This window comes from Phaenicophaeus curvirostris, chromosome 6 (assembly GCF_032191515.1).
Source record: "Phaenicophaeus curvirostris isolate KB17595 chromosome 6, BPBGC_Pcur_1.0, whole genome shotgun sequence".
In the NCBI taxonomy this organism is placed as follows: Eukaryota; Metazoa; Chordata; class Aves; order Cuculiformes; family Cuculidae; genus Phaenicophaeus; species Phaenicophaeus curvirostris.
The window spans coordinates 42307643-42324264 of record NC_091397.1 but is presented as its reverse complement, the minus strand read 5'-3'; the positions used below and the strand labels follow the sequence as shown (position 1 = coordinate 42324264).

Below are 16622 nucleotides of genomic sequence, written 5' to 3'. Positions count from 1 at the left end.
TGGAATATATAGCCTAGATTAAATAGATTAAACAGCCCCCTTCATGCCCTACAGCACAGTTCCCACTAGCTCACAATTGTGTGATGCTTTTCCATAGCCATAAGATTGTTGAGGCTGAAGGGACGTTTTGGGATGTCTCTAGTCCAGCTTCCTGCTCAAAACGGGAACCAAGCTGAGTTCAGATGAAGTTGCTTAGGACATTGTCCATTTGGTCTTAATAAATACAAACGGATCACTCTTTATTTCTCTTCTGTGGACAAAGCAAGTAAATATTGGTTTTGATGAGAGTCATGCAGTCAGAGCAAGCAACTACAAACCAGAAGGCAAATCATTAAGCCAAAAGTATGACTGAACCGTAAGCCAAAAGTAGTGACACTGTAAATGAGCCCAAGCTAACAAATTGCCCTAGAAACAGACCAATGCAGTTAGAGGAAAAAGCAACAACAAAACCTAAAATCCACTCAGCACTCCACACAGAAGGATAAGATTTTAATTAACAGTGATTCATCTTCCTTAAATAACCTATCTTTCTATTGTTTGCATTTGGATCTGCATGGCAATGTATTTGACCTGATCTTAAACTCGCTCAACAGTGATTTAACAAATAAAGTTCCTGTAATAAAAGCCTCTAATCAAAGAAGCTGGCAAAGAACTTGGCTAGTGCCTCTGTGGTTGATAAAATTTAAAACATCAGGCTAAATTTCATTCATTACACTATCACATGAATCAAGTTTAACTGGGCGAGCTCAGCAATAACATTGAAGTTAGTCTGCCCAGTGAACATTACAACATTTCCTAGGTATTTTCTAGAAACAGAAGTTTTACCAGCCTAACCCCAGCCTGCCTCAGCTGCTCGAAGATCATTATTTGTCCCAGATGGTAACTCAGCCTAAGATGATGGAAAAGGTGGCTTGGACACACCACCATTCACATTTTATTATAAAGTTTAACCAAATAAAATCTAGTATCATTACAATACTGAAAACCTCATCCACACCAGCTCAATTTCAGTTTTCACACTGGGTTTACTCAACCCAAAAACTGAATCCTCCAGAAGATGAATTCAGCATAAATATTTGCAAGCATGGAAGTATATGAACGTGCTACTGTCCTGGTCATATGGTAGAAGAGGTATGCAAATATGTTTTACATTATACACTTAATGCTGGACATAAACTTTCAGAGCACCCAGCCCTAGCAGAACTTACTTAATCTGTGATGCTCTGAACAAAAGTAGACATGCATGCATATATGTAAAAGCCCAAATAAAATAAAACAAATAAAGCCCAGATAAAAGACATATTTTTTCATAAGTCAATCATATCTGCAACATCCTGGGTGGTAAAGGATAGGACTTCATCTATGATTACATTTTTCTCAGTATTTAATAATATAGAGTCAGTTTTAATTATAAGCATGGAAATAACTGACACTTCAAAGGCACATAACTTGGTGGAGATTTACTTCCTTTGCCACATATGAGGTTTTTATTTTGTTCATCAGATAAAAAGGCAAAAGTTTCCACTGAACTTGGAGAATGTTTTGCTATGAATGACAATCTAACAAGATTTTCTCAAGGCACACTGGCCTGTTTCCTTGAGATTTGAAAATAAAGGGCATTGGTAGCACATTTAAGGAAAGAAACACCATGAAAACAAATCAAAGCAATTTAGAGGTACAGCTCAGAAGTTTTTCCTCAGACCAAAAAGTAGTCCAGGTGCCTCTAAAACAGATCTTTCCAGCATCGGAAGAACTACACCAGAAACCAACAGGGTATCATTTTATGCCTTGGGTGCCATAAAAGACCCAGACTCACCAACTTTCTGGAATTGTGCCTGACATGAAGTGCTTACATGGCATGACTGAAGTCAAAAGTCAGTTGGATTACTTAGCTGCTTGAAGACAACTTGCATAACTTTAGCTCCGTATCTAAATACTTTTCTATTACTATGTTAAATTATTGACCTGAGATTGCAGTCTCAGCCCTTCTGCACAGACTGCTTGACTTGCAGAGCTCAACTGCAATGAATGCTTCATCATCTCACCCTGTGGGGAAATAACGAGTTTATTTCCTTCCAGCCCCTCTCCCAGTAGTGTGGGGCTTTTCCTAAAGATATTTGTGATGAGTGATTGTAAAATTCCTCAGGCTAAAACTCCTAAGAGATTTTTCCAATCTGTTTTTGTTACCAAGCACGAATTCCAACCCACCTCTATGCTGCTAAATACAGGGGACACCAATTAAAAAGAGAAAAAAAGAAAGAAAATGTACCCTTTGATAGTAAGATGTTTGGTAACAGTCCTTAAATAAAGAGGCGGAACATAGAAAGTCTTCTATTAAAGACTTACACAACATGAAACTAATATTACAAAGACCCTGGCATGTCAGTAAGCATATGATTTAGGAATCAAAGAATTACTAGGCTGGAAAAGACCTTTGAGATCATCAAGTCCAACTGTACCTGCCCACTCCTAAATCATATTCCCAAGCACCACATCTACCCACCCTTTAAACACCCACAGGGGTGGTGACTCAACCACCTCCCTGCGCAGCCTGTGCCAGTGCCTGAGAACCCTTTAGGTGAAGAAATTTTTCCTAATGTCCAATCTAAACTTTCCCTGACACAGCTTAAGGCCATGAAGGAGATGATGAATGTTTAAGCCCACAAAACCCTCTCTTCCTTTCTTCACTTCGGTCCTGCTTTTTGAGGCTGTAGCTCCAATTCTACTTAAAAGAGCAGAAAATAAAGATTTCAGTTTTTAATACACACCATATTTTCTCTTGATTTAACACAACAGAAGGGGGAGAGCCAGGGTCCACTATAGCCACTCTGGGGCATGTCACTAGCTTGCTGGACCCTACCTGAGGGGTGGAAAAGAAAAAATGGGAAAGAGAGCAGCAACCAGAGAGGAGAGAAAACAGGAAGCAAAAGTTCCTTGTGGATTTTCTAAGGAAATTATTCCTGAGGACTGCACCCATTCCAGCACTGGCTATTTCTGCTGGTGCCAGGCCCAGAGGAGCCCTGATGAAGCTGAGGTGCTGGCTACAGCTGCAGCTGGTACGCTGCCTCTGGTCACCATTCAGATGAGGCTGAAGTGTGAAACCTTTTGTCTATTTGTTGATTAGCATGCTAGGAAATATTTAGTATCCATTTCCCCTGGACTTCTATCCAGCAATCGACATCTTACACCCCAGAGGTGCAGAGGAAGGGAGTGCTGTGGAGCCAAGCACTGTGTTATTTTCTAGAGGCTGAAAACCTTAAAGGTTTGAATCCAGAGGTGATGACCAGAACCATAAATCTGCTATGATTAGTCCTTTCCCATGATACTTTTGGAAAACATTTCCATCACCATTCTCAACCAGAATTTTCCCCAGTTTACCCAAAAGCACTTCTACCTCCTACAGAAAGTCACCCTGCTTGAAGAGAAGCTCCTGACACAGCTGGCCTCGCTGCAGAGTGCCATGCCGTGGTGCATCTGAGAAGTGAAGTCTCAAAAAGGTTCAAGCAACAGACAAAATTGTACTTGGTTCTTGTAAAAGAAAATAGTGGCTGACTCAGGGAGCTATGCAGAGGAGGTCATCACCAGATGGAAGGGACGTGCCCTCCCTTCATCCTCACTTCTGCCACTTCGGCCTTTTGCTTCCCAACAGGACATCATTTTAATTCAATGATATTTCATATAAGGAAAACAAAACAAATAAAGCAAAACAAAACTATGGCTTGGAGTTCTGATGTTCTGTGTGGGTTTTTTTTTTATGTTTTAATTAAAAAATCATGAGGTTTAAAATTCCTGTTATGTTTAACCTAATTATCCTTTCTTCCATTAATTTTTTCAATTTGGCAGATAATTTAAAGAGTTAGTTAAGACTGAGCTCTGGTTATAGCATTGGTCCCACAAGACCTGTGAAGCCCAGAGGTGAGCACAGTGAGCATATTCTCTTCATAATGTGCATACGGCACCACTGGAGTTACTGGGGTGTGAAATGCAGTGGTGCTTTATAAATACAGAGACTGTTCTCTACAAACACCCGTGGGGGTTATGGCAAGCATAAAAAGGACTTGTTAAGTGGAATATTTTAATTCAGTACCCTGTCTGCTCTACCACACTGGATTTCTTTCTGAATCAGATGCTAATGAAACCACTGCTGAGTTAATAATGAGAAAGAAAGAAGTTGCATTGTGATGAAAAAAAAATACCAGTTCCGCTTAGTGCAAGTCCACATTTCTTTATTGAGTGTACCACCTCTGCCAGATGAGATGGCAAATCTGCTGAAATAGAGCAATTTGCTGTGCAAAGTGGCTGCCACAAGAGGGAGGTCCCATTGCACCGCAGCTGGGCTCGCTCACCTCAGCTGCACTGGGCATCACAAACCCCTTACACAACCCTGCCATGAAGGCTTGGTAGCCATCTGCTTCTCTTCCCCTCCTGTCTCTCAAGCTCATCTTGCACGTGGAGGATGCCACCCCGGTGAAGCTGTCTCCCTTCCTGTACCACCTCACCACATGTCTCCCCTGCCTGAGAAGGCGTCTCCGGCCAAGGACTAAAAGATCTTCTGATTGTACATCATTCCTGACCTAGGCCATATCTCAGCTAACTAGGCGCACACTAGGAGCATGTAACAAGCAAGCAATGCTACCTTCTTAGGAGAAGAAAGGAGGTACAATTCTTGCCAGTAGTATCTGCTCATTACTCAGGGTGTAACTGCAACAGAGGCACGGGGGGGAGGCTGTGGCACAACTTCAATGTGTTGAAGAATCCCTTAAGATGCCTAATCATTATATTTCTCCTCCCCAGACAAATTGTTTCTGTTCTTAGTTCGTTCTCATGCTATGTGAGTTTTGTGCACTAACATAATGCTGGTTTTATGCTGCATTTTATTCTTTTAAAAAGCTTACTTGGAAAGGCTAATTAGAGAATGAAAAACATTTCATTAATATGGCCATACATTTCTAACAATGCAGAAGAGTGTGTTTGGGGTTTTATTCCAATAGAAATCAACTGTGCAGGTCCTTAATATAATTTTAAACAGAGATCCTTGTTCTGACTTCCTGTCACCTCTCACCTCTTGTCTTCTGACACAGTAAGGGACCTTCTGACACTTCAAGTGCTTTATAAAAAGATTCCTCAAAGACCTGTGATCACTGAGCCTGCGATCTAGCAGAAGCTTTAGGGCTATTTGGCAAACTCCCATGGCTAGTATAACTTTTCAGAGCCTTGTAGAAGTCACTAAAGCTTTAACAGCTTGTAGCAGTGGAGGGTCTGACTTCTACAGATGCAGGTAGAATTCCTCAGGGAACTTCGTGCATTTTAGGAAGAGGTTAAAAGCATGCAAGATTCCTGCCATGATTGGATTGTCAGGCATCTTTCCATCTGTATTTAAAAAATATCTTCTTTTTTTCAGGCAAAGAGATTCTAGACGAAAGTGAAAGAAAATTTTCCTACAGAAATCCTCCCAGCTCAAAAGAAGGAGAAATCCCGCAGGAGTATCCCCTCTATGTCTGGAGGGGCTGGACATGAGAATGCAAAAAAGGTTCAACTGCAGTGAAGGGCTTTCTTCTCCTAATCATTTTATACTGTGCTCTTCATCACTGGCTTTTTGAGCACCTCCTACAAAGTAGAGGGGACCATGATGAAATTTCTCCTCTAGACCAGAGACAAGCAGATGCATAAGGTTGGAATGAAGCCCACTGAAAATATTCCTCCCCAAGAAAATGTTCTTCTACTCCAGAATCCGTGCAGAAAACCTTCCCTCCTCTTAGTTTTCCATATACTTTCTCCCCCAGTTTCTTTTCTTGTCCTCGGAAACTTCACAGCCATCATTTTTGAACTCCATTAACTCTTCAGATAGGGAGTGATGGTTTGGAAAAAAAATGCTGTGTAGTGCCTATTCCCTACAGAGAGTGTGGAAGATGAGAGGTTTCTGTCTCTGGTTAGAAATCATAAAGGTTTTCCCAACACCATTTAGTTTTTTAATAGTGCCAGGACCAGAGGGCACATGGTGCCCAACACTTCTTGGATGAACAAGAGCCTCCTGCCCTCAAAATCTGTCAAGGCCAGAGATAATATAGGAGCAACATACACCATCTGACCACCAGCACCACTAAACACCTACGTGCTGTGTTTGGAGAATACTGACAAGGCTCATGAAGACCCAGAAGTTCTCTAAGCAGGAGCTTAGCCTGAGATGGAGAGCTGGTGAAGATGGCAGTGACCGGGGAGACATGGGCATGTGTTTTGCCCTGGGCTGGGGTCTTAATAACAGCAGCATTTCCCATAAGGTTGCTGCTAAAGGAACACTCTATTTTCACGAAGCTGGGCAGTATAAGCAGCATAAAAAATAGTAATTTATTACCAGCTTCTACACGATAAGAAGCGATGGAAGGCTAAAAGACTGTATCCTATGATCAATCTGATGTTCAGAGATACCTCTCCAAGCTGGCACAGCTCCAGGATCTGCCGGTGCACGTCCTCCCCCTGTTTTGGTGTAATGCTTTCTGACAGGCCACCTGAATTAGCAGCCCTCTGGCAGTAATTGTTCCTCAGTGAAAACACAGACTAACAGCATGTACAGAGCTTGCTGCTGCTCCTTCCTGGGAAACTCCCGCTTGTGCCTTGAGGCATGAGGAGGGCAAAAGCCAAAGAGAGAACTCTAGGAAATAACAAGAAGAAAGAAATGAAACAAAGCAATGACTCTGCCTCAGAGGACCTTGTGCTCCCCACCTTGGGTTGGGATTATTCAGATCAAGGCTTTTTCCGTGGGTAAAGCACAAACTGGCAAGACACTGTGTTAGGAATCCCAAACACCATAAGATCAGTGGAACTTCATTGTCCTTTCAAGTAACTAACGCCCACACCACATAAACAGTATATAACACATATTTGGCACCTTTTTATTGCCTCCAGCCATAGTCCAGACTCACCCGTTCTTTATGGAAGCCAGAGAATTCTTTTTAGAGACTACAAAAACCCGAGAAATTTCTTTGCCAGATTATGTTAAATTCATGAGACTGACTAACCACATGTTTGCAGTGAACACTGCTGATGAGTTCTTAATTTCTGAGCATTTCTGTGCTACTCTGTCACTCTGTGCTCAGACCCTGGTACCAAACAACAGAGAAAGACTGCAGCATTGCAGGGCTAACATGAGGACTAGGGTGACTTCTGCATACATATATGCTCAGGTCAACAGGTAGCTTGTGCCAGATTTTGAAGGGCTTACTCAGAATTTTTTTTTGCAAAGTATAGCTCAAATTTTGGTCAAAAGCCAGATTGGATCACAGCTGAAGTGGATCCGGTTTTATGAAGAATGCCTGAGAGACCACAATTATGTTGGTTGGTTTTTTTTAAAAAAAAAAAAAGTTTAGTTTTTTAAAAGTCAGTCCAACAGAACTGAGTCATTGATGAGAAGCAACTTTTAAATGTCTGTCTCTGAAAAATCATTAGAGTTAGCTCCAGCAGTTTGCAAGTTTTAGGCCCTCATCAAAATATTCACACACAGATCAGGTACTATTGTTATTACTGAAAAACCCTTCTCAAGTAAAGATTATTTATAGATGAGATGAATATTGAATAAATGTAATCCATGGATTAATTAGCTAAAGCCCTATGTTAATCAGAAAGCAAGAAAGGGAGAAACACTAGCTCATTAAGCATTTAGAAGCATGTTGTGTGTGCTTCCAGGATTCAGTTACCCTCTCTCCATAACACAACTGTTTTTTATTTAACACTTGGAGGTGTGAGAGAAGTCTGGTGTCCTTGTATGTTAAAACTCAAAATTGTCTAATTATATAGCATTAGTCACCAATGTGAGATAAAAAGCAAACTAAATGGTATAGGACAAAAAAGAAAGTGCTACAACTCCACAAATTGCTCCTGTTCTGCATACAAAGTCTGACATTTACATAAGTAATAGCTGGATTTGTGATTGTGCATTGCTTATTCATACCTTGTGTGGAATAACTTGAACGTAAAAAGCTAATTCATTAATTCCCCCAATCCATAATCCTAAGAAATCATAAACCTTGCAAGACACTTCATCCTCTTTGGAAAATCAGCCTCATAATCTTAGGACAGTGGTGTGCGTGGTGCTGAAGAATGGCAGCATTTCCCAGTTGTATGGATATGCAAGCTCAGGTCAGCCCTACCCAGAGCTATTTTGGGATCTGTCATCTGTTTGATGCAGACACACAGACATGGGAAGCCCTTGTGTGTGCCCTCTCTCACAGCACATGGTATGTCTTGTTGCTTTCCCTGGGCTGCCATCCTCGGGACTTGTTGCAACTTTTTTGTATATGTTTCATTTCATGAAGTACCTTCTACCTTCAAAGAAAGATGACCATCAAAAGAATGCAAAATTATGTACTTTTTTTTTACTTCAAATACAGCATTTTATAGAATATCCCGCCTTAAGTTTTTCACATGAATTATTCAACTTTTCACATAAACATATGTATACATACATATATATGGGGAAAATTACAAATCTCTATGCACATATAAACAAAACTTATGCCAGGCAAGACAGCCTGGCAAGTCTGTGCTTTGGCTTATGAATTTTACACTTTTTCTAGGTCTCAGCTTGCACGACACCCCTTTGTTGCACTGAGCCACCCTCCCAGATGCTCACCAGGCTCAGCCGCCCAGCCCATCCTCTGCATCACACCCTCTTGTCCTGCCTGGTCCACCTCAAAAGTAACAGTGGATCTGCCTTTCCCTCCTCAAGGACATGTGCCACGAAGGACAAAGAACCCAAGGTTTCTCGTTATCTTTGTGTTGCTGCACATCAACTGCAGGTGGACCCTTGCTTCCAGAGGAGGAAGATAGCACCAGCTGTGGTGGGTTATTTTGTTTATAGTGATATTAAGGCTCTAAGGAAAAGGGAGAAGCAGATCATATGCAGAGAGGTCTGCTGTACCTTTGAGCCTATATTACCTTTGAGCTGAGTCTCAAAGGTAATATAGGGATTTCTCTTTAAGGGTAAACACTTGAGCAACCATTTAAATAACCCTCTTCATTAGGAAACAATAGCTAGCCATTATGCATCTCCCTCCTCTGCCCCTGAAAGAGTGCAATGAAGCTGGAAGTATGAAAGATAATGATCCCTACCTATGCAAGGGTAAAATGCTGCCACCCAGCCTGTAAGAGGGCAGTTTTGTCTTAGTCAATCTTACCACATTTGATAGTGTAACGTGCCGGAGTGAGGGAAACTACATCCATACAGAACTTACTGCAAATACCTTCAGCCACTAAACAGGAGCATGGATGTGTTACCTCACAAGCATCATATAGTACAGCTACCACTGTGCTCTCTCCGGCATGCTCGGACCTGTCAGCCAGCACCCCGTCCTATGACACAGGGGGATCTCACACTCCCCCCCGTGCAGCAAGGCATGACACGTGGGGACCACAGATTTCCTCTAAGTTTGTTGTTCCCTGTTCCCTCATGATTGCATGAACAACCTTGCCATCACCTCTGTGAGTTGGACTGCAGAATATAAAATCAAAGAACAGACATTTCGGCTTAGAGCAGGAAGCAGAGGTATTACCTGGCCACACATTTTTGGTGCGTTGGCACCTCATGCCCTGTCATTCTGGGAGACAGAATGCTACTCAAGAGGGCAGTACACAGGTCTCAAAGATGCAGCAAACTAGAGCAAAACGAATCTGCAGCCCCCACCGCTTTCCAAAATCTTGTACTCAGTACTGATTGAGTATGCCAAGTGGTACAAGCAGGTCTGGAGCCTACAGCTGTCACAGCTGCAGTGTAGATGAGGGTGAATTGCTGAGCATGTAGCCAGGGAGAAACAAAGCTCCTCAACTCACTCCTTCCTGAACTGTTTTGTATACCTCTGGCAATGAGATGCTCACATGAGCATACCCTGAGCATGCAAACAGCTTCTTAGCATATTTTGGTGGGGAAGAAAGGTGTCATAGAATCGTAGAATCACTAGGCTGGAAAGGACCCACTGGATCATGGAATCCAACCATTCCTATCAATCACTAAACCATGCCGCTCAGCACCTCGTCCACCCATCTTTTGAACACCTCCAAGGAAGGTGACTCAACCACCTCCCTGGGCAGCCTGAAGCAGAAGCAGTGCCAGCACCAAGCACTGCACTGCAGACATGTGATAGGCATCCACATCCGTTTAACCCTTTACCACCCAATTCTTCAGAAATCTGACTTTCATTTAACTAGGCAAATGAAGTCCCTAGATCCTCTGTTTGGGAAAGAGATACTTAGGGCTGAGGTTTGAGGTGAGTAAAGTAGCCTGCAGAAAATCTGTTCCAGCAGCCTCAAGCAACTGTGCATTGTTCTATTTTGCCTGGAGCAGTATTGAAGCAACAGCCTAGTGATCCCATTCAAAACAACTTTTAAACGTAACACATCAAGACCTTCAAAAACTGCTGTCACTGTGTTCAGCCCCAGTCAGACCCACTGGTGTGGGGAAGACACAGTAGAAATGCCCTGTGTAATGAACTTGTAGGGTTAGAGCTGTTAATGATGCATGGGCTTATACCATACATTATGTATTTAGCTCAGGGAAGCTGAGCTAAAGTCAAAGGCAGATCGAACAATCAATGGGATTGGACTTAAAATACTTGAAATTTGCCTTTGGAACAAAACTCAGTGAGCAAAACCAAGCAGACAGTCTCCCTTTCAGGCTGGTGCCTCCTTGTGTGCTGCCCCCAACCCATAGCAGGAGTTATCTGCAAGAGTTGTTGGCAGGGGCAGCCTCAAGTTGATGTCCACAGTTCCTCACTTTGGAGAGGTAAGGGGGCGTTTTAACACTCTCACTGCCAATCCTTGGAAAAAAAATCTTTGTGTACTGTCACCACGCCAGGTCTCCTAAGAGACACCTGCATAAGCTGGAGGTCCGCAGTAGACTGCATGGACAGCGTGAGGAAAAGCTTTCCTCTTCAGAAACTGTTCCTGAACAATTCTGCACACTTGCAGGAGAAACCTTGCCCTAGGGGTGCACCCATTCCCCAAGAAAGCTACAGCCAGGGCAGATGCTGCAGGTTTTACACCGGAGATTGCTCAGACAGACCTATACTTGGGCCATCGAAAGACTGCAAGCTGCAGCATGCAATACAATACTTTGCAGTACTAAAGGACCTTCTGAATGAGGGTCTCGCATTAATTAATTAAGCCTCAGAGCACCTAGAAAGAAAATCTATCCTATTTTACCAGCAAGTGCAATGAGTATGCAAAGGTCGCACAGAATAGAAGAGCAAAGGAAAGAGAGATCCTGGTGTTCTGACTCCTGACTCCTTGCTGCATCTATTAGCTGATGAGTTACCTAAAAAGGACACACAGAGAGGACAAAAGGTGACCCACAGCCATGTCCCAAGGAGCATTGCACTGAGAGGTTTAATAAGGAGCAGGAGAATGACTAACAGAGTTACACAGATTGACGCAGGTCAGTAAAGAATATGGCATTAAGAAAATTGATCCTTTCAAAGCCTCCAGCCACATGCTTATGTCAGAACCAGACGTGACTTGTGTCTGTGTTTCATACGATACCAACAAGTCTCCACCAAAGGGCTTTCCTTCATGTTTAAATAATGAAATGCAATGTAATGCCGACAGGTGCTTTTTTCACAGAGAGAGAAGGGAGAAGAAGGGAAAGTGTTTGGGTGGGCTGAGGCAGAGACCAGGTCTTCCCTGCCTCTCCCAGCCCTCCTTGCCCGCATGGCTTGCAAGCAGGAGGTCACCAGCAGCTGGATGCACCCATCTGTCTGCAGTGCCAAGAAGACAAACACGTGGGCATTGGAAGAGAGAGTAACCCATATTTGATTGGGGCGTACGTGCGCAGCACAGCAACTACGGTGTCTGTGCTAAAGACGGCAGGCTGTCATGGGGAAGAAAAAGAAATGTGCTTTACAGGTCATCATGGAAGATGGTTTGTATCACTATGAGATCATTTCAGTTTGGATGCTTCCAAATATTTGACAGAATATCCTGGGACTTTCTAAACATACCATTTTGTCTCTCTCAAAGACCATGCAATTTCCATTTGCTCATGCAGGTCCTTTTGTGAATTTGCCAAACTAAAGTAAATATGAAGAGCATCAGTGGAGGAAAATAATATAACGTATAATCAATAAGAGACATTCTGCCAAGTTCAGCTGGCATTTAAGGACTAACCGTGTAAAGTATTGTGTGTGTAAATCCCAGCAACAAATGCAATTACTCTTTGTTCTCTGTCTTGCAGCTGGAATAGAGATTGATGGACAAGTCGAAAGTGATACAGAGAGTGAAGGTAACGTAGAGATTTAAAAATGCAGTCTTGTTTGAAATATAAGAACCAATTTCTTTTTCTTTTTCTCTCTGGTTTGTGACTTGCTCTGTGACAGGAGCCGTTTCATGAGCTTCTTGTAAGCAAGCAGATTTTTCCCTTGAGGCTAGACTTACAATAGTAATAGTTTTACGAAACAACATTCTTAAGCAGTCTGTCCCCTTTCTTCCATGCTCCTAGAGTAGAAGGCTGTCGGAGCCCACATCCCTTCGTAATCGGCCCTAGTAAACCACACATTGCAGTAGAGCACAACCCTATGCAGGGCTGGGACTGCTTTGCACTACACTGAGGTCCTGTTTGCCCATCGTGTAAAGCTTTCTTAGACCATAACACACTGGTATCTTGATTAATCATGGCCACATATGGATAAAATAGATTGAAAGCAGACTGTCAGCTCTTCGGAAATTCAGGAAGAGAGAGCAATAGGAATAAAGACAACTTTAACTCTGTATGTGTATTTAATAAATAGACATAGCTAAGAGGTGGGATTATAACACTAAATAAAGAGTGGTAGCTAAAAGGTAAGATTATAACAGCACTGGATAGGCAATATGTAGATACTAGTGCAAAATGGGTTCACAACCATGTCTATACAATCCATAAAATCAGAGAAAGTAATTAAGAAATTACTGGAATTTATTTTTTCAATCATATCCACCTTTCCCATATAGGCAAACAAGGAAATAAGATAAAAGTAACAAATGTATGTCCCACATTTCACCTAATATTTGATACATTGCAAATGAAAACTAGGATAGCTGGGTGCACAAAATGACCATATTATTAAGGAGAATGAGTGGTTCTTTGACCTAGGTCACTAACTGAAATTCAACTTCTTCTCATTCCCAGTTACAAATATCGCCTGCCTGGTTTTTTACCACTAACAAACTGTTTGCTTGTTATTAATTGCTAGCTTTTCAACAAAACCAAAATGCAAACGCTAAAATTCTTTTTGCTTCTACTTTCCTCACTTTTTAGGTTGCTCATTTTCCTCTCTGGATTCTAATTTCCCTCTTCCAGAACAATTTCTCCAGCCCCTCATTAAACAAAAAAAGCCAAAACTACAAATTATTTGTTGTTTTTTGGTTTTTTGAACACTTTACTTTCACCAGCCAGAAATTTTGGAAAAATAGGAGCCAAAAGACTCTGGGAAAATTACTGTTGGCTTTAGTGAATTTGGTGGTAGAAGTGATGGAATGTCTTAGGGCATTTTGAATGGTTTTTTTCCCCCCTTTCCATAATATTCTGCAATTAAATCACTCTCCATTTCAGTCCTTCAAACTGGAAACACTTTTGACTTCTGGACAAATGAGTTTTTTAGCTTGCAGTGCCAATAAGAATTAAAAGTGCACCAGAGGCTGGGTATTTTTTCTTCTTTTCTGGATATAGATCTTCCTATAGAAAAGAAAACTCAGAGAAATAAGAACTGGTGCTGCCTAAGCTGTACCTTTTCTCTATATAAATAGAAGACATCTGTCCCCAGCCTTGAAAAGTAAACGTTTTTCAAGGACACTGCACCAACAAGAACACTACATAACACATAACCGACTGCAATTTCTGTTTCCATTGCTCTGTTGTGCTTACAGGTCAGAAAGGTATCTGTGCTCTCTGATGAACAGGTTTTTGCATTTGAAACTAATTTCCAGTTTTCTTATGGTCATGTATCTGTCACTGTGCTAAAATTAGCCATTCTGACTTAAATGGGAATTGCATAACCAGAGTTATGGACTCAGCTCTTGGGCAGAGTATAATGCAAAACCCACCAAGGTCAACAGGCACCTATTCATTCACTTCTCTAAGGTTTGCATCAGGCATCCTTGCTGCCTGTGCTTTTCTGTCGAGTCTTTATTTTGACAGCACAGAAAGCTAAGTGTTTCTTGTTTCCCAAAGTATTTGGGTTTTTATCACTTGCAGAAGATGAAGTAAAGGACAAGGCACCTAAGAAACAGCCCCTCAGGGAAACTACCAGAGCAAGCAGACTTGAAAAGGAAAAGCAAGAGAAAGACAAAGAAGAAGATAAGAGCAAAGAGGAAGACAGTTGTAGCCAACAAAACAGATCTTCTAGGAGAAAAAACTGCCAAAATAAAAACAGTGATGGAAAAAAGGCAGGAGAGGAAGGAAGCCGGCAGAAAGGCAAAAGGGCTCCTACAAAAGATCAGAAGGAGTCAGAAAACAAAGAAAGGAAAACAAACAAGAAAGAAAAAGAGGGGGAGGACAAACAGAAGAAAGACAGGAAAAACAGGTAATTAAACAATCCCTGATACAGTACCTCGTGCCAGGCTGCCAGCAGTATTGACATGAGGTCTGAACTGCAAAACCTATAGACTGCAGATAAGTTCTGGTCTCCCAAAAGGGATACAATTGTGGAAACCAGTAGTGTAAAATGCCACCAAACTGTTTCCAAGGTCTTCTGTTGTTATTGTTTCTCAGACAGGATCAGATCCAAGCATGTAGTGAAGTCCTAGCACCTACAGCTAGGGGTAGAAAAGCACTCATAAACAAGACAGCTTCAGCAACTCAGACCTGGGCACGTTTCTTTGCTTGTTTTATGGAAACATTCAGGTTAAGATGGCTCTCTCATGTTTTAGAGTCTCTACATCTTCCAAATCTTTCTTGTCCCAACTCTCTGCTTCTCCCAATGCCCTTATCTTCCATTTTCTTCTGAAGGTGTGAAAAATACTTCTCCAGAGCCAGCTGTAGCCCTAGGCAATGATTCTGTAGCTGAAACATGGCCCAAAGCACAATGTTGGACAAGTTATGGTGGGGCATAAATACCTCTTCATAATACTGGCTGGAAGAAGCCTTGCCATGAACGTGAAGAGGCTGTGTTGGCATCACACCAAGCCAGGGGACAGTGAGGCACTGTGTCCACATCAGAGCAGTATCCCAGGGAACAGTGACACTGTGCCCAGTCCAAGCAAGATCTTCCCCCTAACTTATGTGAGTTTTTGTATTTTGTGCCCTTTATTTGGTGTCTCTCCCAGTACTTCTTCTGCTTCTTCCAACTCATCTGACGCGGAGTCGCTGTCAGAGGAGGAGCTTGCGATGCTGATGGAGCAGGTGGAGCAAAAGAAAAAACTGATTTCTACCATGAGGAGCAAGCCCTGGAGGATGGTGAAGAAGCTCTCCGTGCTCAGGTAACTGTCACACCAGGAACCCACATCCCTAGGGTCTTCGCTGACTGTCTGATGGACTTTGCTTTTCCTAGAAACTGCATATTTGCTGCTGCTATTGCTAACACCCCAGTCTCTGAAAAAGTGACCAGAAGAACCTGCCCAGCTTGTCTGGGTTTAAATGGTCAGAGTTAAAATGTGGAATTTGATTTTCAGCCTCTGTAACCAAAGAACGGACAAGGTGCAAATCTGTTCAACTGATACCCACAGCCAGGTCATTCTACCCTTGTATTTAAAATCAAATGACTCGCTACTGTCAGGCTACTTGTTAAAGCAAACTCTGTGCCCTGGTTTGCTTATTCATGGCCACTATCAGACAGAAATCAGAGCAGCAATGTGCCATGTGACTTCATGCTCTCTGAGACGCTGATTCTTGGAAAAAGTACTGTATTATTTGCCAGGGTTTATGGAGCAAAAATAATACTGCCCCCCAGCCTGAATGTGGAAACAACTCAGGCATCTGCAGGGGCTGCTTTATTACAGGGCAATGGGGAGGCTCTGGGTCAGGGCTGACCAGGGAAATCAAAAGCCAGAGGGAACAGCTCACAACAAACCATTACCATGCAGAGGCAATGATTCTAATCCCAGCTCTACTGGTTAAAAAAATCCTCTGAAATCACTTTCTACTAGGAGAGCTTTCAAAATAGTCTTGCAAGGCATGCGCAGCCCCACGAGGAGTGGTGATGCTCCACCTCTGTGTTTGCCAGGCGGCTGAGAGCAGCAGTGACCAAGCTGTGAAAGCTGACAATCAGCATGTGTTTCTGCTTCTCCTTTACACTCTGAAGGCCAAGACGTGCCCCTTTTTCCATTAAAATCAGGAGCTTTAAACACTGCTAATTATTTCTTAAAAAGAAAAAACAAGTAAAGATCTATACAAGGAAACTGTATTAAAGCATCTTTTTGCTCTCACAGAGATGCTACAAGCCTAAGCTCATTACAAATAAAATCTTATGACCCTCAAAGTCCAAAGTTCTGCAAGAAAAGAAGGGAATAAAAGCCAAGTAGTATTATTTCTGACACATTTTCTCTTTGGTGTAGGAGACCGGTTAAAATTCTGCTTAAGATCACGTTTGATCTTGTTCCTCCATCTTTCCATCTTATCCATGAACCACAGCAGTAATTACCACCCACTAATGAACCTAAACAAA

At 42.2% G+C, this 16622-nt stretch overlaps 1 protein-coding gene across 1 annotated transcript in view; it reads left to right on the top strand.

The window, feature by feature from the left end:
* The first annotated feature begins 11859 nt into the window (after positions 1 to 11859).
* Positions 11860 to 16622, top strand: part of TMC2 (transmembrane channel like 2) — a 33728-nt gene continuing 28965 nt past the window's right edge. The window contains exons 1-4 of the mRNA XM_069859973.1: positions 11860 to 11905; positions 12218 to 12265; positions 14216 to 14543; positions 15286 to 15438. Coding sequence (XP_069716074.1) covers positions 11860 to 11905; positions 12218 to 12265; positions 14216 to 14543; positions 15286 to 15438 — 575 coding nt within the window. The remainder of the gene's footprint in view (positions 11906 to 12217; positions 12266 to 14215; positions 14544 to 15285; positions 15439 to 16622) is intronic.